At 35.2% G+C, this 25,577-nt stretch overlaps 1 protein-coding gene across 4 annotated transcripts in view; it reads left to right on the top strand.

The window, feature by feature from the left end:
* Positions 1 to 24,663, top strand: part of ANGPT1 (angiopoietin 1) — a 236,861-nt gene extending 212,198 nt beyond the window's left edge. For 3 of the 4 annotated variants that reach the window (XM_079105265.1, XM_079105263.1, XM_079105264.1), the window contains 2 exons: positions 10,447 to 10,577; positions 22,275 to 24,663. In XM_079105265.1, the coding sequence (XP_078961391.1) occupies positions 10,447 to 10,577; positions 22,275 to 22,435 (292 nt within the window). In that variant the 3' untranslated portion in view covers positions 22,436 to 24,663. The remainder of the gene's footprint in view (positions 1 to 10,446; positions 10,578 to 22,274) is intronic. The other variant, XM_079105266.1, reaches the window with a different exon arrangement.
* Positions 24,664 to 25,577: the final 914 nt, after the last annotated feature.

Here is a 25,577-nt window from a genome sequence, read left to right as displayed (position 1 = left end):
TTGCTCTGTATAAAATAAGAAATTTCAAATGACATGGCATGTTACAGAATTGAGGAAATTGGTGCTTTAATATCTCCAGCTTGTTGCCTATATGCGGGCTTTACTTGGCTGTGCCTCATCTCATCCTTTCCTTGTCAATACACATGCATGACTATGAAGGTCATGAGTTTATACTTGTTTAATTTACACTCAGACACTCACATAACTCATGTGTACAGAGTTACTGTGTGTTTTATGGTTATTAAGGAAATTTCAGTTGTTTGATTTTTTAAATTAATATTCAAGTACTTACTCTGCCTACATGCAGCAGTCATTTTAATGACTTTATATGTATTACCTCATTTCATGTCCATAATAACATAGGAGGACATTACTATGGTTAGAGGCATTTTACAGACAAAGCTATTGAGAATTAGAAAGGATAAGAGCTAGGTTGCAAACTCAAATGGTTGATCTTCAAGCTCTGTATCTTGGAAGATACAGGGGTACGTGGCACAGTGCTGCCCTTTGTAAGTCAATGATTTATTTATTTATTTAGTGGGCCAGAGGAAGGTAAGAAGCAAAAACTTTAGTCAATGACTTTATTGTCAGTTATTTCTTTCATTCATACTTATTTTGTATGGAATCACTTTCATCTTCTGGATCTTTATTTTTTAACATCTTCATGATATCTTTAACTCCTAATTAGTCAGTCTGTATATTATAAATTCCTTTTGTTTAAGTTTTTGCTTCTCCTTATAGATTTGTAACTGTGCATGTGGATGATTGCCATGTGACGGGTCTGTCTTGGACTTGTATTCATGCACTTTTTCAAGTACACTGACTCTGTATTTTCCTATCATTTCTGACATATGTATCGATGGGCTCCTGCAAACAGGTAAATAATTTTATTTACTTGTAGACACCTGAGTTACAGAATATATCTCCAACATGTGAAAAAGTCTATGACACACCGAATAGAACCTCCTCCTCCAGAGAGGACAGTCCCAGACCCAACACTGGAAAACAAACCTTCTATCCTCCAACAAAGAACATAAAACTTTTCAAACAGATTCTAAAATGGAATACCTGGGCTCCAGAGGAACTTATCCAACAGAATGGACACTTCTAGAGCTATAGGTCTCTTTGTAAAACATGATGGTCCTATTTCTCATTTGGACTCCAGTACTTATTTTGGTAGGTTTTTTTTTTAATGAATTGTTCTATCAAGCTTTTGTCTATTGGCAGCCACAAGCTAATTCCGTATCCATTATAGCAGAGCCCCAATATGATTAGAACAGACCATGAGGTCATTCACGTTGGACAAATCTCAGATTAGGAAAAATAATGCCCAGGGGACTTGAATTCTAAAAGATAATTGCATTGTTAGTGTTAAAAATATTCCTACATAAAAACCATCTCATGAAGTAAGTAGAACTTAAATTTTAAATTACTTGTACTCTTAGTTCATAATTGATTCAATAAATATTTATTGCACACTTGCTGCATATATAGCACATGAAGTTTACGAAGATGATTAGTAAATGAATAATTCTGTCAGGAGGTTACGATCTGGTGAGGAAGATTGGACACTTGCATACATAATAATACTACAGTAGACAAAATGAGATGTGTGACAAAAGAAGCAATGTGTCTCTATAATGATAGTTTAAAGGAAAAGGAAAGAGAAGCTATCTGGTGTAGCAGTTGGGCTGACCTTCAAGGATGGTCAGTTTTGAACCTGGGTAGACAGAGAGAAAGGATGGCTTAGTAAATATGTGGTTATTTATAACGGATATACTTGGATAACACTGCATGAGAAGATAAAATGTCACCTTGCAGATGTTATTGTAAAAAAAATAGAAAATATTATTTGGCTAGGTGTAAGTTTACTATACTGGTCTTATATGGTACTCAAGTCTCCCCTTATTCTGAAAAGAACTTCTATTCTTCCCTTTATCTCAAGGCTTCCAATGTTAGTAATTTCCACTGTGACCAATTCAACTATTTGAACTCTACATATTTAAAAAATGCTTTTTGTAAAAATTAATGAATTTTAGCCTCATATACTAATAGGGAAAAAAGGAAGTGAAAATATACTAACTTGGTCCTCCCAACACCTTCAAAAAAACTGATGGAATCTCTTTTCTTTCTTAACTTTTCTTGCTGTTAGATGACCTCAAATTAGCTATGTTCTGAATTCCTTAATTCTTTGCTGAAAAAGTCCTTCTCACCCTTCTTTAAAAGTTTATACCCTCCACAGCTTCCAAACTACTCTCCTCCCCGCAAACATTTTGAACAGTTTAGAATCTGCTGGATTTTTGCTTTGCCTTTTCCTCTATAAGTCTAAGCATTTGAATGCCTCTCAATGGTGTCTTCATAATGCCAAATGCCTTTTTTCCCAGAAGCGTGCAGTAAGACAGCACTGTTAGTTCTCTGTAATTGACAAGAGAAATGCCATCTCTGTTTTCAGCAAAAGACGCCACCTGTATCATTTAAACTCCATGCTAACAGACAAGCTCTGACAGCCCCCTTTGCTGATGGTGTCCTGCGGCCCTTTCTGTGGGGCGTGGTGGGGGAGGGTGGTTCAAGCAGAGACAGTCTTGGAGCAGCACAGGAGTCAAAGTCATGTCACGAAACACTGTCAGATTGAGTCATTGCTACCAGGCTCTGAAAGAGAACCATGGGGGTCGTTTGCATTTTCTTCAAGTAATTGTGAGAAAGACAAACTAGTTCCATATGGTGACAAAGAAGAAGAGAGAGCTTAGAGCCAAAATAAAAATCTACTGGGCTTGTGAGTGAGTAAGACCTTACAGTTCAAATATCTGAGATTCTGTCTACTGTTGAAGAGTCGAGCCCACACTTTAAATTGTCATACATACAACTCCCCCTGTCTTGGAAAGTGAAAGAGACTCTTGCCTCCCTTAATACAGTGGAGATGTAAAAATGTGAAGAAAGTGACAGTCTCGTAGGAAAACAAAATTAGTGAGAAACTGGATTCTTGAAATCGGGCTGCCTATTTTAAAGAAAATAGAAACTCTCGCATGACATACATGAATATATTGAAGCCTATCCTTCCAGAATAGAAGGCATTCTGGTCCTACATTCATTGGGAAATATGAGTTAGTGTCTTAGTTGTGGACATTTCTGAAGGAGAAGGAAAAGAATGACTACATCTTTCATCAAGGATGACTAGAAAACCATGACCAATCTCACTAGGCATCCATCTGGATCATTTTCCATCAGATACTAATTGAAAAAATCAAAACACTGACATTCTTCATGGTTGTTGGCCCCAAAGCACTCAATTTTTTGTTGTTAATTAAGAAAAAACACATTGAAGAGGATAAATTCCATGATTCTACCCCAGCTGCCTTTCAGTTACATTTAATTGTATTCTTGGAGTATACTTGTGTCTTTGTTTTAGTGGTTGAGTTTTTACCCCCACAGCTTCCTTATTTTTGTCCCTAAGCCAAATGTTTTGCTCTAGAGAATGTTTTGTTTAATCGCCTAACACATCATCCTTCATGCTGACCACATCTACCCTGGCTGAATGCAGAAATAAATGTCCAGGATTCCCACAATGTTATGCTGGAGGAAGTATTCACTCTAATGATTCACACTTCAAGTCCCCTTTCACCAGAATTAGATGCAAAGCCAATTTGGGTCCTTCCGTAGATTGACTTTCTTTTGGAAAGTGAAGGTCCATTTGGAACAACTATTAGCTGGATAGAGAAAGTCATGAATAGTAAATTATATGTGAGGATTTAAGAAATTAGCCAGAACCACAATTAAAAAGAACCATTTCTGTGAATCTCAATTTGAAGACGTTCTCTTATCTAATTACAAAAGTACATGGCATCAATGAGCGAATGGTCCTTAGTGTACCTTATCAAATAGCCAGCTAAGGGTTTTGACTTTGGGTCAGTAGTTGTGGCTTTGCACTGGGTAGATGACTGTTAAGAATAGGTCCCTTCACTTGCACAGGGCCTCTTCTTGACTTGACTACAGTTTCTCCCAGAATCCTTGTGGTTGCCCTCACTAGTACATTTCTTCTTTTTTAAAATATATGTTTTAGTTGTAGATGGATGCAATATCTTTATTTATTTATTTATTTGTTTGTTTGTTTTTGTGTGGTGCTGAGAATCAAACCCAGTGTCTCCCACATGTTAGGCAAGTGCTCTACCACTGAGCTACAACCCCAGCCCACTCATACATTTCTTAAAATAGTGTTGAGGAGAAGTTAATTTTATGAAATTCTGCTTCTATCTCCCAGTGCAAGAGAATGACTATCCAGGGGTTGTGTCTTCCTTAGAAGAAAATAAACCACTGCTCTGTGACATGCTAAGGACAGATGGTCCTTTAAGTAAATTACTAACGCTCCTCAGTCTTGCGAAGTAAAGTATCCACTATTCCTCAAGATATCAGTGTCTCCTAGTTCTAAATCATTCCAACCAGTAGATTCCAGTGTTTATGTTACACACCTTGACTCTCTGTTTTAGTCATTTGTAATCTGAACAGGACCTTAAGGAAGTATTTTCACATCTTATCAGACTTTTCCCTTCTCTTTTTCAAAATAATTTTAGCTGAAGCATTTACCTTTGCTATTTTTTTTGTATTTGTTTCATGTCAGCTGGGTATGCACACAATACAAATAAAGCATTTGATAAAATGTAAAAACTAAAGAGAAGACATAGTCTTTGCTTCTTAGCTTCTTAATTCTATATGTATAATATATTAAGCATGCTTTTATATTCCAGAGTATATTGGAAATTGAGAACAAAAACAACTGGGAAAAAGGTCAGGAAGTGTATGGTATAATGCACACACGTGTGTATGTCTACACAGAGATGTATTTATTGGGTTGAATGGGCAAGGAAGTGGAAACCTATCTACTAATCTTGAGTACTCAACTAAATGACCTGTGAAAGCTTTCCTTCTGAGAAAATGGGCTAGATAGTTTTTGGTTATAAGGATTACTGATATTCAAGTTTATTTTTACTCACTATGATGAACCTACTGAAAATTAATTACTGAGCAAACCTATCATTCATTTATTTAATGAATATTGAGGCATTTATTTCAGGCACTGTTTTAGATTTTGGTGATTCAAATATGATAAAACGCAGTTTATGCCTTACAGAGCTCACAATTTATTATGGGATACACATAAGTAAAAGGATAAACTATGATGCTCTTTGAGGCAGTACATGAAATGAATCTTAAAGGATGAATAGGAGTTCAGTAACTATGCAAAGCCAGCAAGGACCTTCCAGGAAAAGAAGACAGAACATGCAAATATGTAGAGAAACTAAAGCATTTGTCGTTTTGAGGGAGTGAGTGCTTGGGTAAGACTGGGGTACTACACATGTATTCAGGAAATAAAAGATGCAATTGGTGAGGATGTGGGTGAAAGTAGACATTAGACAAGGGATAGACTACCAAGGCCCCGTAAACCACAATAAGGATTTTAGACTCTAGCCTTTGAGTGTTCAGGGAACAACGAGGGATTTTAACCAGAGTAGAGGAGTCATGAGGAGCATGGATTTTAGGGTTAAGAGGAAAAGGAGGGAGACTCCAGGCAGGGAGACCAGCTGAAAGACTTCTGCAGTCACCAAGAGGAACTGTGAGGATGAGCAAACAGACCTTCATGTCTTAATCAAATGGATCTGGAAAAAGATCTCTTTGGTCATGGATCCTGATATATAGCATTAATAAGATTCATATAGGTTTTGTTGTAAAACTTGACATATACACCAGTATATGTATTTAGAGATGCTTGGAGGCACCCTTAAATGTATGACAGTTGATGCTATATTCATCTGACAGCTTCCAAGTGATTTTGGAGAATAGGTGATGATATGAAAAAATAGTCATACCTTGTAAGGAAGCATGTAAAGTAAAGTTCTATTTCAATTTGTTTTTATACAAAGGATAATTCTCTTCGAAGGGAACAAAACTGATATTAGTGATTACCCCCAGAGAGAGATAAGATGGGGTGGTGAGAGAAATTGTATTCATAGTGCTAAAATATTTAGAAGAATGTATTTAAGCATTATAAGTGTATTTAAAAGAAATAACACTTTGTATATGGAAAAGAAAAACAAGGAAAAGACTAAAAATATATATGTCAAGAATAGTTATACTCAATGAGAAGATTTTGGGTTGATTTTTTTCCCCCAATTTATGCTTTCCTTATTATTTTTATTGTTTTCCTGATGAATAATAATTATACATATTTATTTTATTACCTGATGAATATGATGAGGCACAATGTGATGTTTCGATCTATGTATACATTATGGAAAGATACAGTCAAATTAATTAACATTTCCTTTACCTCACCAGCTGTTGTGTGTGTGTATGTATTGAGTGTTAAAAATGTCTACTCGTTGTAGCTATTTTTAATTGTGGTCACCATTCAGTGCAAGTTGATTAAAATCTTAGTGATCTTAAGTGTGTAGATCACCAGAACTTATTCTTTCATTCTAGTTGAAACTTTGTATCCTTTGATGAACATCTTCTTCCTTTATTTGATCTTATTTCCTCCCCTAATCTTAACTAACCACCTTTCTACTATCTGCTTCTATAAAATTAACTTTTGTAGAGTCCACATATGAGTTCATAACAGTATTTGTCCTTCTGTGCCTAATTTATTTTACTTATTATAATGACCTACAATTCTATCAAACTTGTTACAAATGACAGAATTTGCTTCTTTTTATAGTATTTTGCTTCTTTTTAATACTATGTAGTATTCTATAATGTTTATATACCACTTTTCTTTATTCATTCAAAAATTGATGGATACTTAGGTTGCTTCCATATCTTGGTTATTGTGGATAATTCTGAAATTAACATGAGAGTACAGATATCTCTTCAGAGAAAACTTGTACACTATTGGTGGCAATGTAAATTAGTACACCCAATTTGAAAAGTAGTATTTATTTTTTCCTCAAAAAAAAAAAAAAAGATAGAATTACAGTAGATCCAGCAATTCTACTTCTGTGATTTTCTTTTCTTTCATTTTTTTAATTTGCTTTGCTTCTCAGATTTATGCAGTTGCATACTTGTATTGCCTGTGTTACACAAAGATGCAATTATAAATTATGTTACTTATGCTGTAAGCTTCATGAAAATGCATAAAGTATAAAATATATCCAGCATGTGGTAGACATCCAAATTAATATCAATGAAACTAACTTTGCTGAATCACCTGCAAAAGGTGCTACACTACATCATTCTTTCCCATAAAGTCTGTCCCTATTATTAGTAAGCTTAAAGCTCTGCAGGGGAAATGGTATTGACATAAGAAGAAAGGAAGGCCATCACAAACCACAGGGAGCCAAAGTCAGAGCTGGGGTTAGCATGGCTCTTGGAAGAGCACTCAAGCACTTAATTCAGCCAGTCTCAGGGCAGCAGGAGATTTCAGGTCACCAGAGACTCAGTTACTTAATTCTGAATTCATTCAGAGTCCTATGACTGTAACTCTGTATTTACCAAAGAAACAACTTTCTGGTTATAATTTGGCTCTGTGTGTAAAAGTCTAAGGAGACCAGGAGAATGGGCCCCTCTGATACTCATATTTTTGCAGCAAATGGAGACTGACAAAAGTCATTGGTGATTTTATGAGTATGTCTGTATCTGAGGGGCTGAGGAACTCTAAAATAAAGTGAGCAAATTTAACTTCGGAGCAAATCTGGAAAGTAGTAATTTTATCCAGGTGACCTTTTCCAGGAATCTTAATGGCGACCTGTGTCTTACCTTCCTTCAATGAAGCCCACCTCTGCTGGAGCTGATTACAGTCTGAAATGTGTGTTCACACACACACACACACACACACACACACACACACACTGTGATTTTTTAGCTTTTCTCTTGAGTTTTAGAATAAAAGCCTCTGTGATAATTCAGCATTAGAAGTTCAGCATTAGAAATTGTTTGTACTACTGTTACCTAGAAGTTCTATTAATCATTGACACCAACAAAACTTGATTGGAATTTACTTGTATTTTTTTCAGGCTCTAAAATCTCTGCAAAATATTTATAAAATACATTGCTCAAATGCACAAAAAATACCTAGTGTACAAAAGCACTATATATTTTTGTTAAAAATACAAAGCCTCATAAAACAATGAGACCTATACCTGTGTGCAAACACAAATAAAATAAATATGTATCTCCAAACAGTAATTGATATTTATTTTTCTTGTTTAATAATACTGTAATACTTTGCTTAGAGCTGGCCTACATCTTAGAAGTTTCTCACTCATACAGCAATATTAATCATTAACTGTGGATGGATAAGATTCTTAAAAAAAGATTCAAGCACAGAAGTGGAGATGTACTTGGACTTGAAAGAAATATTGTTAGATGATTTTGGTGAGAATCCCGAGTTGGTACAGAAGAGCAGTTTAGGTAGACTTAGAGAGGGAATAGTCTTACACAGAAAGGACTGTGAATATCAAACTGTCAATGCTGACAACTGCAGCTTAGCTGCTCTGAACCCTGAGAAGTCACTGAAGGACATGGGCAAGTTCAAATTTGCTCAAAATACTACATTACCCAGGACAGGAAGAAGCATGTAGGAGCAACAGGAAATGGGCAGACATCAAACAGGGACCTACATTAGGCAATTACTGTGCTTTGCCCATTAGTTCAAGTTCTAGGACAAAATTCTTCAAAATGTAATCCTTATTCTGCAAAGCTTAATCTGAGAAGTTCATTGAAAAACCCAAGTTCCTGGGCCTAGTGGATACACTTTTACATAAAAGATCAGGTGACTTGCTATACATACAACTTTTGGAGGGTCACTGATCTAGGTTACTATAAATTTTGTATAAGAAATGTTTCTAGAGTATGTTTCTCTGAAGAATGCCACATTTAAGATTAACAGTTGGCATTCTGAAATTAATTTAGGGATGCCTCTAAAATATAAGTCTCTCAAAGGCATGAATTATTTTTTGTTTGTTTGTTTGCTGATACATCTTAAGTGCTTAGAACAATGTAGGGTATATAGTATGAACTCAGCAAACTGTTGTGCAGGGGGGTTGAAGGATGAAGAGCTTGGGTTTACAGTCAAGCACAACTGAGTCCCATCCAGCTGACTTAGCCTCTAAAAACCCTTGAAAAATGGGCATATTAGTGACATTCCTTGCTGTGTCCTACTTCACTTGTGCTTGGAAGGAACCTGTGTTAGACTCACACCCTAGTAAGCTCTCCCAGCTAAGCCATCACCTCCAAACACCCCAAGGACCCCTGGCCCAGTGCTGCACAGCTCCCTGGCCACCAGGACCACAGCCAACCCTTCCTGAGACTCCCAAACCACTGCCTGATAACCTGGAGCTCTCCACCTTCTACCTCGACCTGGCCTTGTCCTACTACCTGTGGCTTTCAAGATTTGGACCAAATGATCTCATCACCAGTCTCGGGAGGAGAGGGAAGGTGCTGAGAAGCTGAGGGAGTTGTAGAAATGAGGGACTGGCCATGTCTTCCTTCAGGATATGGAAGGACCAGGCCCCAAGGACTGGGAGAACAGGGTGAAGGCAGTGGAGTGCCTCTCACTTGGAGAAGACATTTTTAGACCTGGACTAACTGACCACTGACAAAAATGACTCTCACCTGTGACTTTGTGGAAGTGCATGACCTGAATGAGCAGATGAAATTCATCAAAGAATTGGGCCACACATCTCCAACTTGAGTAAGATGGAGGCCCTGGTCTGGCATGGTAGAATGTCTCTTTGATAAGCACACCCTAGGAGACAGTGATAAGGAGAACCCAGCCTTTGGTCAACTTGTCTTTAAGCCTTGAGTGGCTTCCCTGGTCACCAAGCTTTGCTTGTAGATTGGGGCTGTGTTTACCTTTTCTATCAGTTGTACCAAAACATCCTCCGACGTTCCTTAGTTTATACTGTTCCTCCAAATACAAAAATATGGTATCCCTCTGCTCCTGCCCCAAAACTATAAAAATTAAATTAACAGTGGAAAATCATTTAGCAGAGTGCCTAGCTAGAGCAAGTCTTCTATCACTGAGACTTACTAATTAGCACAACACTGATATTAATGGAGTGACATGCTTCTTGACACTCTTAAATTTTTTATGAATTAATATCTGTAATAATACAATTAAAATAAACCTGTACTCTTTTCTTGAATCTCAATTATCAGAGAACCATATGAGTTTTTGTGTGCATAGTGAAATAAACACCAAGTACTCAAGCCATAGAGAATGTATGGTGTGTGTGTGTGTGTGTGTGTGTGTGTGTCTACTCTTCTCTTTCCCTTTTCTTCCCTTTCTTTTATCTTTTCTTTTGATTTCTGGTTTAGAGAGTGATTTGTTGGAAGGGTTGATTTCAAAGAAGGAAGAAAATAATGAAAAAGTTATAACAGAATGAGTCACTCTTCTGGGCTCTGTTATTCTGTAGAGTGGCTGATTTTTCTTTTCTCTCTCTTTTTTTTTAACTTCAGGTTATATTTAAAGGGTCACACTGGGACAGCAGGAAAACAGAGCAGCCTGATCTTGCACGGTGCTGATTTCAGCACTAAAGATGCTGATAATGACAACTGTATGTGCAAATGTGCCCTCATGCTAACAGGAGGTGAGTCCTACGAGGCCATGCTCCAAGCCGTGTTTCACAGGTTGGAGGCTTAAGGTCTCTTATCTGTGAGAAAAGGGTATGATCTTCTGGTCAGGAAACTCAAGAGCAAGTCCTTAGAGATCATTTTGTTCTGCCCACTAATTTATCCTGGGTTCTGTGTCAGACATTGCTAGCATATTTAGAGATTTGCCTCCTCCTACAATATCCACAGTGGGAGTGTGCTAAGCTTCTCAATACATTCTTTAGCCTCTTGAGATCCCAGTTATTCTACCTTCTAAAGAGTCTTCATGATACCTGTAGTGGAAACAACGACAATGTAGGAGTAGGGCATATAGAGCAACTGCTTCTGACCAAATGCTGAACAATTGTGTAGTAGAGTTCATTGCATACTTTGCTGAAATAGACCAACAACAAAAAGAAGTATAATTAAACCTAAAGTTATATGATTCAGATCAGCTATGCCAAGGTTTTGCATTATGTGGTTATGTCCTTTATAAACTATTTTAGCTAGTATAGGGTATACCATGAAATAATATTGTTTCCTTGAGTAAGAAAGTTAATCATTTTTTACCTTTTCAATATTTTTTTCAGTCTTATGATTGTGCCAAACACAAATTCTCAACTTAGTGCTACAATATCTGTAACATTTCTCTAGCACTTACTAAACACCCATCTTAGCCAAGAAAGAGCAGAGCCTTGTCCTTGTTCTTAGAGCCTTGGGTAGGCAATGGCACCTACCTAGAATTAAATAATGCTGTTTAATTTTAATTTTATTGTTTTTTTTTTATCTAGCATCTATTATAGCAAGTGTTACTACTGGTTTCTTTTTAAAGGAATGCCATAAATTTTGCATTTTAAAATGCTTTTGCAATATTGTATACTTAATAAATCATTGGTTTCAAGAAAAAGTATTCATTAAATAATAATTCTAGGTTTAAATGGGTATGGAAAAATCTGTGAAGTTGATACATGACTGATCACAGCCTAGGAACCACTAATCTAAAACCCATTGGCAAGTGATTTTGCTTCCAAACAGCGTAAGCTCTGGCAAGGGATTGGTGCCAAATAATATTGTAAAGGAAAACCCTGTTTTACTGTTTCTTTTCTTACAATTTTGGTGTTGCTTCCATCTCTTAATGGAATAGCAAGCAATCCCACCTTTCACTATTCTAATATTCTTTCTGTGTCTTTATAGCACAAAACATTGTCATGCTAGTGAGGATAAAGATTGTTGAAATCTACCATTTTCCTCCCCAAACATGATCTTTCTGCTCTTTTAATTGCATATTATGTTATTGCAAATTTTGTTCTACCTTACTTAAACTCCAGTCCAACTCTGAAACCAGCAGGGAAATTCTCATCTCTAGTTTGTACAATAGGAAAATAAAAGTCAATCAAAGTTCAGCCTTCTATCCTTAACATCTATACAGTGGATCGTGATACACAGGAACTCAAGAGAAAATATGGTGCATGAGTGATAGCATCTTGTAACCCTTGAAATAACTTTCGAATTTTATATCCAATGAATTGAACCATTAGATTGACATTTTCACTCATCAGATAATAGAGCATGGAAAGCTATAGAGGGAAGATTTTAGAATAATATTTCCATCTTCCTCTTCATCCCCAACGCCTTCATTATTACCACAACCAAGTCATAGCCCATTGACCTCCATCCATTCCGTCTATGTTGATATCTTTTCATTATGAAACCAGCTTCCACATTATCAAAGACAAGCTGTTATGATTCTGCCTCTAATATGTCCTTCTGCTTAAACTTCAGGGGTGTCATTTGGGGATCACATTCAACCTTATCAGATATCTAAAAATTTTCTATGTCATTTTATGATCCCCCCAATAAAAAACAGTTATTGCAAATCTAGGAGTTTTCTTTTAAATAGTACCCATAGGTTAGGTCTTGAACATTTTCCCAAAAGAAATATTTCTTTTCATTACCTTCCTGATCCCATAAATGAAATTGTCAGCAACTTTATACAAAGACAAAAGGACTTGGATTTTCCATTTTCCTGCCCATTTTAATATTGAAATACACTTCATTTTCACCACATCTATTTTTACAGATAATTTTTCTTCCAAATAAATAAAGTACATGAAAGACCAACAGTAAAATCTTTTAAATGTGTCCTTAGAAGAGCATTCCAGTATGTTCATATTCCTGTCATAATAATGAAAATATGGAGCAAAACAAAGAGGAGAATGCACCTCTTGGTTGTCGAGAAAACTTCATTGCTCAGATTTATGATTTTATTTCTGCTTCACATGATAGAACTTTGTCATGTTCTTTCATCCATAATCATTCTTGGACCTGCTTCTCAGCCACCAATAAACACATGTTGGGGAGAGAAAATTTCCACTTATTGCTTGGGCTGGAATAGTCTGAGTAAATGTGTTTTTGTAATAAATGCCATTACCCTATCAAATATCCTTCTGAAAGACTCCAGGTCTTGCAAAACCATTCACTCTGAAAAGTTAAATTGTGGAATTTAGATAGCTGAGAACTGGAAAACATAAGGATGAATGTCAGTGACAGTCCAAGTACCTGGAGTATTGCCTGGAACTTATGTCTTCCTAAGCTACTCCCCACCGCCACTATTTATCCACTGTCAAATTTTCCCTTACGACCATTCTCGTTGTCTAATGACTATTCCTTTCTTTTAAAAAATTGTGTCTTATTTAAAGTAGTCTCTTTTAAGCCATAGACTTCAGACTGTTTGAGACTAATAACTCAATGTTTTGTCATCATTTTAATAAATAAGATAAAGGTTTCATTTTATCATATTTATTTGTCTATTTTTCTTCTCAAAGGAACTGAGGGTAAAGTAAGGTTTATTTCACACTATCTTATATAATTGTTTTTTCAAGTACAGGAGGGAGTTTAGTTGGACCACACGGTATCATTGTTACCCTTATCTGTTAAAGAATAAAAAGTAGAAGATAGGCTTAATTAAAAGCAGAAGGTATTTCAGCTAGACACCAGGTAGAACATCTTAATCTTTGTTTCTTCTTTTCTACCCTCCCAATGTCTTCTTTCTACCAATATTTAGTATTTTTAATGAGTTCTATTAAGGAAGTGAAGGTTTTAGTCAGCTTTTTCACTGCTGTGATTAAAGGATCTAACCAGAACAATTTTAGAGAAGAAAAGTTTATTAGAGGACTCAATTTTAGATGTCGCAGTCCATAGAAGGCTAGCTCCATTCCTCCAGGGTTAAGGTGAAGCAGAACATCATGGCAGAAGAGTGTGATATACCCCAAAGTCATGCCCCCATTCCCATCTCCTCCAGCCACACCCTACCACTTCAGTTACCACTCAGTTAGTCCCTCTCAGGGGATTAATCATTGATTGGGTTAAGACTCTCAGTCATTTCTCCTTTGAACCTTCTTGCACTGTCTCACAAGTGAGCCTCACATCCAAACTATAGCAATCAACTATAATTAAAGGAAGGAGTGGGACAAATTAGAGCTAATCTCCATTGAGAAAGATTGTCAACAAAAATAATAATAATAATAAATGACTCGATTTTGAATCACAACAAGTTCTGGGGACAAAATATACCATGTTGTAGAATTATTTGGGGAAGAGGGAAGAGACTTTAGGTGGAGTGTTCAGGGGTCCAAAGCTGGAATGGGTAGAGGGGAGTTTTATGCCTTTGTAGTGATGGACATCTGTAATAAGAAAATATAGAGCTATTTATTTGACAGAATTTATTTATATACTTTCCTGTAATTGTGATTCTAGTAAAATTAGCCTACAAGTGTTTGGTCTGGTTCTGAATTCTATTATTCCATGTACTCATCAACGCTATCAGTGGGGGAACAGGGGTATTATTTTTAGTGCCTCAGTGTAATCCATATTACTCAACATTGTTAAGTTGAAAGGAGACACAGTGGTCTGAGAAAGCATCCTATATTTGCATCAGTAGAAATAGATACCATGGTGTTTTACACCCCCTTTCCCAGAAGTGTGCGTACTTATCCCCACCTTACCAGCAAGCCAGCAATTTCTCTATCCAATTTAAATATTGAAAAACTTTTATGTCTCATTACACATTTCTTATTTCAAGGTCAAAATCACCACACACATTTTCTATGGAAATGACCTCTTAACTAAGCATTAAACAGAGATGATTTGTCAGCATAAATTTATAAGCCAGAAATGTCTGTGCTATGTGATTGCTGTTGACCTCAAGAAAATTCATAAGGTTTCTCCTTAAATTTCGCCCTTTATAAAGGATGTTACTGAAAATCTGTATATTCTGTTGTGGGAGAAACACATATACAGGTAATTGGAGGAAATATTTCTTTAAGTCCCTCAGGAAAGTTCCTATTGTGCACCTCACTCTGCCCCAATCTGAAGAAAGTGATCATTTTCACCAAAAACTTAATAGTTTTTTTCTACTATTTAACATTAAGAAAATGAAATGTAATTTCATCCAGTGTTGCAGTGCTTTTGTTTGTATATATTTATTATATATAAGATAGATATGCAAAAATCCCTCTTACTGCAAAATTAGAAAAATGAAAAATATTACTAGATTATCACTTTTGAAGTAAACTTATATTCAACTAAGACATGGTCTTTGATACTAAATTAAGATTCCTTAAAATAGGCATTTTTAAACATCTGTTTAAGCTACAAGTATTGAACCACAATTATAATTATATTATCTAATTATTAAGGAATTACAGAAATGACTGTCCAAAAATCTGCTGTAAAATAGTCACTAAAGGTTGCTAACAACAAAAAACAAACAAGGTATTGTTTTACATCCCTTTCCTTACTCTAGTTTTCTTTCAGTGCAATTTCCATATTTAGTATATAATATAAAAGCTATGTAAAAATGTGACCTAACCTTCTGCAGAAAGAATCTGTTGCGGTAGAAACTCCGATCTCTTTTCCCACACATAAACTATGTCAGCTGACAGACAAAACTTTCTAAAGCTAACAAAGGATATTTCTCAGTTTAGTCCTAAAAGAGGGGATAAAACCAGGCACATAAATTTCTTAGTATGTCCCAGAACTTACCAGATGCTAGCAGCAGAGAATTGATAAATGTTTGCATTGCCTGCTCTGTAATCTTGATGAAGACAATGAAAGAAACTAGGAGCTTCTTCAACTGGTGAATGACACAGAAGTGACAAAATCTTTGGAAAAAGACCATTAATACCCAGAAAGGACATGCAAAAGTATCATGAGGTAAATGTTATTCCCTAGGCTTTAAGGAGAAAATGTTAAAAGATACATATGACAAATTTAAGGTTGGCTTTAGAAAATCCACATTGCATTACTTTTATTTCATTTTGTTTTCTATATTGAGTGCATTAGAATGTATTATCTGTTCCTCAAAAAATATATGATCCCTGAATGCAGGGTCTTTGTGCTGTCCACCATACTTCCTTAGGGTCTGGTAGAGGGTGTGACACACAGTTTCATTTTCAGTAGTTTTGGTTAGTTGAATGAGTATGTTATTGGAGATTAAGAATGAACACTAAAAATCATAAGATCCTGGTGAGAAGACATAAAAAATTAATTTATGAATGACACTCTTGCTGCACTTAGGTTTAAAATATGTAAATATATACGTACATTTGTTGTATACTATATTGTGCAGCCTGCACTACACGAACATGAAACAAAAGGATGTATATCAATCATTGGGACCAACTTTTAAAAATCATTAAGCCCCAGAAGATTAAACTCCAGAATAATAAAAAGTTGAGTTTTAGGATTCTGAGTTTAAATAGATTTGAGTTTACTACATATAAAATCTAGAATTATATTCCTATTTTCTCACGACATTATTCAGTTATTTTTAAAAAACTAGTAAAGTGGATCAGAGAATGTCTTCACTAATTTAGGAAAAGGTGGATTAGAACTGATATGCCTATATCACAAAACTACAATCCGAGGTTAAAAACTGAGAGTGGATGAGAAATAAGCAAACAATTAATTTTGTTTATATTATACTCTGCAAATGATATAGTGAATAGTTTTCAGTTTTTATTATCTAACAGTTTTGTATCAATTTAAATTATTGATATTTAATAACTTATATGAAGTTTCCAAAAACCTTTGAAATAGGATCAATATGGACCACAGTAATACCTTTCACAAGAACTGATGTACAGAAAGGTGAGATAATGTGCCTGTGGTCACAAAATTAGGTTTAGATGTAGGTTGTGATGGCAGGCACTCAACCTTCAGAGTCAGTCACCCTGTGACTCTTTCTACTGCCTCCCTTACAAGAAATGACATTTTTAAAAAAATGGTAGCGCTCTTTGACTGTTTGCAGTGTATTTCCAGGAGCATTTCATCACCTAGACATGGTGAGAAGTGAAGCCTGAGCTTGGGGAAAGACAATAAAGGAATTTCTAGAAGTTTTAGATGAATTCAATATCACCGGCCAGGATAAACAATTTTTCATCTTTGGAACAAACAAAAAAAAAAAAAGAAAAGTAAATAAATAAATAAACACCAAGTCCTTGGCCTAAAGTGGGTATAGTCTGGGATGACTGAAAGAATTCAGACCTCTGAAAGTTCTTGGACTCTTGCGCATGCCCACAAGACCTGCACAGCTGCTCCTGCAGTCTGGTTGAGGGTAGACTAATTTTGTATGCATAAAGTGACTTTTTCATCATGATCTCGCTGATAACAGTGGTACCCATCAATTCAGTTCAGCCTCGGTGTTGAAAGAGTGAACTCTTGGTCTCTGGGCAAGGTCTTTTACATACTGCTGATTAGAATGCATGCACTGAAAATAAATGGAAGAAAGAAAAAGATATATCTTTTCACTTTGCTGTACTCTTTACCTTAGAAAAGAAGTGTTGAGAGACATTTTGTTTAAGATCAGAAAACTTTGAGAGTTAGGTTTCCTGACTTTCAAATAAATTTGAACTTCCTGAGTACAAAGTTTAGAATCAAGTTCCTATTTTCTGGGCAGAGTTTCATTTATTAGTGATAAAATGTGAATTTTCTACTTCAAAGATAAAAGACTCGAGTGATTTTTAAAGGCCTGGGAAGGCTGGGATAGTTTTTACAAAACTAAATTTTAATGAGTTAAGTGTAAATGAATTAGAAACATGCATCTCAGATTTCTTATTAAAATATACATGAGGTTACAGGTTATAAAGAAAAATGCTTGGCAAAGTACATCTCAGCCTTTGCCAACCTGAAAACATTTGAGACATTTTATCAGTTGTCCCAACAGCAGACAGAGGGAAGCTGCTTTCTTCCACCCCTTTCTTGCATCACTGAGTTCTTTTGAACTGAAAGTGTCTTTCCTAGATTAACTTCTTTAGCATATTTCTTTTTAGTTACTCCCAGGCATACAAAGAACAAAGTACAAAGTTAATATTTTTCCAAGATTGCACAGCACATATAAATTCAGCTATTTTGTATCTTGTCAGAGAGGCTTTGCAAACACAGCCATGTGCCTCAGTACATTCAAACAGAATATCTTCATCCCATGCATATTTACCTATATACCAAGTACCTGTAAATACCAAGAAGTTACCAGGATGGTGCTATACTTTTTCTTGCCTTATGTAAATATATTTTAAATCACTTCTTACCAGGATTCATATTTAATAGACCTGGTTGTGCTTTTTTTTTTTTTTTTCTTTTTTTCATAGAAAGGTTGAAAATAGAAAAAAAAATTTAAAATATTTTTTACAAAGAAATTCCTTTATTGTAGTTTTTAAAATGCATGTCAGAAAAAAAAAATAGAGACTAAGCAGTACCTGCACAGAAGTAACTATTTCTGCTATCTTGTAGTTTAAAATATTTTATAATGGAACTGAAATTTTCATGAGAAATAATTGTCCTTTCATTTCATTTTCTATCATCTCAATTTGCCATCTTTATTATCAGTTGCACTCTGATAGATCACAGTGTGCATGACCCACTGTTCTTAAGAGATAGTTGAATACTTAAAGATCAATACATTTGATTCTTCATAAAATCAAAACAGAACATTGGGAGAAAATCTGTGTCAGGTTTTTAAATGCAATGTTTTGCAATATGAATATTGTAAACTGTACTCATTTTCAACAGAATTGTTTTCACATTTTCCTAACAGACCCCTACTGAACAAATAAAATTTGTTAGCAATGATGACCTTGTCATCATTATTAAATCATTATGGTGGGACGAAAAAATTTCGTCCTTTCTATTCTTGCCCCAAAACTCCCCACCCTGTTTCCTAAGTTACACCAGATAGAATTCTACAGAATATCACAGTACGACATTTTATTTGATCCTAATTGAGCTGTGAAAATGGTTGACCGGACACTATTATCCACATATTATGAATGTGATTTTGGAAAATTTCCTTAAACTCTCTGCCATATTGCAGAAAGCTGTTTAAGGAATGGAAGAGAGGATACATACAAATATCTGCATGCAGTCCCTAAAACATAAACTATTCAATAAATACCAAACATTGTTGATATTATTTCCTAGGGTCTCTTGTTAACTAATTACAGTTTATTAATTGATGAAGTCAGCATGGAAGTTGAGGTCTTCTACATTCTCTTCTAACCCTCTCTAGGTTCTCTGTTCTTCACAAGGAAATTTAGAAAAGGTGTAATAAAAACTTCTCTGTTTTTCCTCCTGTTTATTTTTTTTCCCAACCCCTAACCCATTGGCACTCTGGCCAAATTAAGCTTCTGGCCAACACTCCTTTGCTCTTCTAGGGTACTTAGTGTACTTGAAAATTCTTTTGGTCTCCTCAACTCATACCATCCCTCAAGACCAGCTCAGGGGGTAAATAAATGAATCTCACAGCCCCCCAAGCAGTCAGGACCTTCTGTTCCTTTATTTCCATAACATGTTCTTTACCTCTTTTTTAACGGTGCATACCTTGAGGTCAGGAACTTATTTCACTCTGTCCCCTTATCTGCCCACTGGTTAGTCTGTGTTGAATTGCTTTTAGGTTCAGTGTTCTCCCCTTCATCACTCTGACACATGTGCTCAGGATGACTTTGACAGACCATATAGAATGAGGACTTCACATACTGTTTGATTAGACATTTAACCGGGCAGATCTAGTTCCCCTGGTTAAATGTGGGTTCCCATTCCCAGTGAATGTTTTACTTGTTCAACTGATGATAGACAAGCAGGCCAGCTAAACTATAATTTTTTCCACAAACATTGTTCAGCTTTCCTTCAAGACTATTTCTCCACCCTCATTTTCTGAAAGTCTCCCCTGTTCCCTATGTACCAGTTTCAGTGGATGCTCTTTTAGTCTCTAAACACACCAAGTTGTCTCTTCCACATGACAGTTGCATGCTCTGTAGTTTGCTTAGAAGTCTTTCCCTGACTTCACACAGCTGTCTCCATCCCTTCCTTCCGGTCTCATTAAACATCAACTTCTCCCATGAATGTGAAACATTATAGTATTCTCCTTCATAGCTCCCTGTTTTCCTCATGGCATTTTTTTGGTCATGATTTGTAATTCATTTATTTACTTAGATTTATTTCATCTGCTTCTCATGTTGAAAGTAATTTCCTTGAGGGCAGGGACCATGTCTGTCCTATTATTGTGTAACACTTGCATGAATAAAGAAAAAAGAGATGACCACAATAAGCACAGATGTTATAATTTGGGGTGTCCATTAAATATAGTTTTTTAAATAAACTAAACAACTTCCCATATTGAACCACTTGGTCAGTCAGTCAACAAGCTTGTAGTTACTTTCGAGTTTGCTAAGCAAACTCAATTAGGTGCAGCACTAAAAATGTAAGGTGGCTCAGTGTATAAACCATGGCTTTCTTTTGCTCTTAAGATGATGAAGGAGACTGGATTAATTTGATCTTTGTACCCTCTTTCTTAGCTTCAGACAACTGTCTTGTAACCCATCCACAAGGGACTGCTGTCAATGTCTCCAAAATGTCAGTCTCACCATAAACTCACTATTGCACTTTATTCATTAGAAAAGAAACACAAAACTAATTTATCTGATTTTCTCATAGGTCTCTATAGTTTCTTGTCTCTTTCTTAAGCTCATCCAAAGTTTCCCTATGAATAATCCTTTAGCCTGTGCTCTTTATATTCAGGCCATTGTCTGTCTTTCCACACTTTCCCAGAAACCCTGTAACTTTGAATAAAACAAATAACTGAGACACACATTTTCAGCATGAATATCTGAATGTGACTCAACAAGTATTTTTTGAATCTTCATTATTCTCATTAATAAAATAAGTGCATGAAATTATGCACTTCATGAAATTATGATGGATCTATGAAAGACTAGGAAAGATTCATTGAGATAATGAAAGAGTACCTCAAGAAGGACATAGAAAGGAAACAGGAAAATTAAAACACAGAAGCAATGAATTGGATTTTATTTTGGAGTTTCATTTTAGTCCTTTAGAGTCTCCTGTGTAAACAAATTCCTAATATTAGGATGTCTTTTGTAATATAAATAACACATTTTTAATAGGGTTACTGATCAAAAAATACTTAGTCTTAAGGAAGTAAGGATAGAATTTACAGTTCTTCCTTCTTTGCCCAACAGGCACCTTCTTGTCCCTTGTGTTTTGACAGCATTAACATTTACGTTGTTTGCACACAGCATTGCATATGGGGTCTCTCAAAATCCATCAAGACATACTTCACTGCTAGCCGCCCAAGATGAATGGATGATTACTGTACCTTGTTATGCCTCTAATGTGACTTTATAAACACAACCCAACTGTATTCATCTTCCAAAATTGAAAAATGAAAATTAGCTTTTCTTCATTTAACCTTTTCTAAAGTTTCTGCAAGACAATGCTCATGTTACAGTCAAACATCAGCTGTACGGTTTTTTCTTTCTTTAGCTATTAGTCCCTTAGGTACAACTCTGTAATCAAAGAGAGGTCAACTATATCCAAATACAAATATGCCAGAATGTCTCTGGCATGAATCTCTCCCTAAAGATTTCAGTGGTGTTACTTCAGGAGACAGAAAAAAGTACTATGCTTTATCTAAACATCTAAGACCTTAATTTATGAAAAACATAAACCTGGGTTATCCAGTTATCCTTGTAGAGTTATGCAGCCACAGGATTTCCATACCACCCATCATATTTATTTTCTTTTTGCCAAGTTTAGGGAGATCTTGAAAATTCACAGACAAAATATTGCTATATATGCACTATCTGAATACTATGGATGAACTTCCCAGTTGCTATAAACTATTGAGAGGATGGATGAATTAAAATTCAATTCGAGTATCATGGTCATTTCCAGTATTCAGTTTTAATCTTAGAAGGAGCTAAGGGCTAGTTCTTGACAAAATCAGAAGTCAATGGAAAGCATCTTTTGTTTCACTAAAAATTGTTCTATTCTCAATGAAGTCTTAAGGTGGAATGCTCTGCCTTTTGCTTGCTCTGTTTTCTTCTAGCCTAACTTCGACTGTATCTTCGGGCTTCCCATAATTCAGTGGGAAGTGATTCCTGATGGGGTCACACTGACAACTGGTTTTCAGGAGGGCATCCCTCTCTTAGCTTGTTCATATATATCCTAAACCAATGTCATTGGAAACAATGCACTACTGAGAAGATACACCCTGAATGCCTCCATTTTCAAATTATAACATATCAACAGGTTCTCCAAGTTAACCCTAGTAATTTCCAAATGTTCAATTTGTGATTGTTGCTTCTCCTTCTCTCTTTCATTATTAACTACTTTTTCAGGCTGGTGGTTTGATGCTTGTGGCCCCTCCAATCTAAATGGAATGTTCTATACTGCGGGACAGAATCACGGAAAACTGAACGGGATAAAGTGGCACTATTTCAAAGGGCCCAGCTACTCCTTACGTTCCACAACCATGATGATTCGACCTTTGGACTTTTGAAAGCATGATACCAGAAGTAATTATACACACACACACACACACACACACAAAAAGCAATGTGGGGAAGCTACCAGATGAGAGACTGTTTGAAAGCTTCTGAAATGAACGATATTGTCTCCCTTCCAGCAGCAGGTGGTACTTATGTAATGTCATCAAGGTTCTTGACTGTGGATTTGGAGCCTTTTGAGCTCACAAAACTCTCTACTTGGGTCACTGGGTTTGTGTGGCTTGACTACAGAGAATGCCACTCACTGTCATGCTTTAAAAAGGGAAGAACTGCTCAGCTTGCTGTGCTTCAAACTACTACTGGATCTTAGTTTGAAACTATGATAACCAGATGATAAATAAGGCTAATTTCATGTAAAATCAAAAAGAAGAAGAGGAGGAGGAGGAGGAGGAGGCATGAGCAAATGAATAAAATGAACAGACATGAAGAGTAGAAACAGGACTGCCATAATCCTTTGGGAAATAAATATTACATCTGTACAAGGGTGTTATCTCTATGCAAAACTACAAATAAGTAAGTTTTTACTATTGGACAGTTTTGAGACAGTTCAAAAGGAGCAGCATTGTCCTCTGAGTTCAGCATTAATGAATTTCAGAAAAACAGTTCCAATATCATACTTTCTAGTTGATTTGAGTTAACCTGTCTTCAACTGTAAATCCATTTTTGTATGTCATAATACATTGTAGTGTAAGGAAGATAACAGTATAAGATAGAAACATTAGCTACTGCTCTGATTTATTCAAATATTTCAAAAATATCTTTTCAAAAAAGATAGATAAAATCAAATATGGTCATAACATATTTGCTACAGTTTTCCTTTACCTTAAAAATGGATGGGCAGACAAACAAATATATTTATAACCTGAGTAAAATTTAAAGAATGTGAAATGTATCACCTTGTTCTTAAAATAGTAAACATACATTAAATATTTCCTTTGCTATTATATAGGAAAGCAGTATTTGGAGTGCATTAAGTTGAAATAAAACCAAGTAACTGGAGCAGTTCATTTTATAGTATCTTCTTACATGTGTATACATGGCTGTGACTTAATTATTTTAAAAGTGTTTTTAGATCTTTAATTGTCAACCTGTTATTTCCTGCTAATTTAATTTTTTTTTTTTTTTTTTTTTGCTAATTAACTGAAACATGCTTACTAGATTCACCCATTCCAGTTTCTATTAAAGGTACACTTTGAAATCTACAAAAATTTTAAAAAATAATATCAATGTACATAGCATGTTTATATCCATGTTAAACCTAATAACTGTTTAATCTGGAATAGCAACACTGTCCTTAATTGATGCATATAAATACAAGTGTTCAAAGAAATATATTTTTACTTAATTAAATATATTACTCTTTTTTTCTCTTCAGGCTCTATTTCTTTAGCAATTTTTAAAAATTAATATTAATGGAGAAAATTGGCAAAAATCTCCATATTACATATAAGGAAAATGCAGAAAAGAAAATTATAATCACCTAATAGAAAACTATGACTGCTAGGTGCGAGAAATATCTAAGAAAATATTCCTATGGGATAATCCATTGTAAATGACTTTCAGGGCAGATTTCTGTGGCAACTTTAAGTCACTATAGTATTTTATCAAGAAATGCTCTCTGCCAGTAAGTGTTTGAGGTTTTTCTTTATCAAAACCTGCAAAACATGGGCTATTGTGAAATGAGTACCTTGGAATAGATATTGGATCTCCTTTCTTAGAAAATGAACAGGTTTTCTTGAAGATGTTCTTACCAAAATTTCAGACTTGATCCATTATGCCTTAGTGGCTTTCCTCCATTTGGGAGAATAAAGCCATTTGCATTTTTAAGAAAAAACAATTTTTTGAAAGTTTACCATCAAATCTTTTTTATATTTATGTATTTGTATACAACCTCTTTTACCTTACAAGTGATACTTACAGGTATTACACAGTTTTTCTATTATCAGTGTCTTATTAGTAATATCATAAGGCCTCTCCCTCTTAAAACCTTCTTTATTGTCTTCATTTTAAGTGAAATAAAATGAGCATTTTGTTCTTTGTGTTCCCACAGATTTTTTTTTTCAACCAGTCTTTGGATAAGGAATACTATTTTCCCAACTGATATTGCAAAAATAAAATGAAATAATGAAAAAAAAGAAAGCATGATATTTACTGTTGTTGTCTGGGTTTGAAAAATGAAATATTGTTTCCAATTATTTATAATAAAGCAGTATAAAATGTTTTATGACTCCATTATGTGTGTTGTGTAATGCCTACATGTTTGTAGCAATTTAACATGTATATCCTTTGCATTTAATTATTTCAGAAAAAGATAATTAGGTATTAGAATTTTGTCTTTAAACTTTTATTGCTTAAAATTGATGTGGTTTCTATGCAAATTTCTTCATATGGATTACAACGTTATTTGATTTAAATAAAATTGGAAATAAAGTTTGTGCAACTTCATCTCATTTTAAATACACATTTTACAAAATTTATATTTGAGATCTATAAAGATACTGAGTCCCAAAAAAAAAAAAAAAAAAAAAAAAAATTACCAAACTAAAGCCTCAATCTTTGAAAAACTTCTGGTTTGGAATGGGATAGAACAATTAGCCCTATCACAATGGTAAACCAGGTAATGGGTCCGAGTCCCACATCATTACTCTAGGATTCTATATCCTGCCAATTATTAAATGCTGTATTATCATGTGGTGATATACAATATATCCTGAGAATTTTGGAGGTGGACTCAGAGGGATAAGTGTTGAACATCTGAGTTTGGCATAAAGTGTCAAAGGGAAAGAGAATACAGCAGATGATATTCGCCCTTCACACCTTGATGCCATTGGTGACCTTGTCACTTAATCACTGTAAAGAAGTTTCCTTTGCTCTTGATTCTGCTCCCATTCCCACTACATTGATTCAAATCTTCCTCAATTTCTACCTAAAAAGTCAGAAAAGATATGATTTTTCCTGCCTCTCTCTGCTCTCCCATAACCATGCAAGCTTATTCTTTCCGAAGCCAGACTTCCCAACATGCTGTTTCTTCCCTGTTCAAAGCCTTCAGTGTTTCCTCACTACTACTTGAAATTAAATAAAGGTCAGCTTAACTCCAGCCATGTCACCTTACAGTTCTACCTACTCAGTATCTAA

This window comes from Sciurus vulgaris (assembly GCF_902686455.1).
Source record: "Sciurus vulgaris genome assembly, chromosome: 1".
Lineage (NCBI taxonomy): Eukaryota > Metazoa > Chordata > Mammalia > Rodentia > Sciuridae > Sciurus > Sciurus vulgaris.
This window is presented reverse-complemented; position numbering and strand designations above follow the sequence as displayed.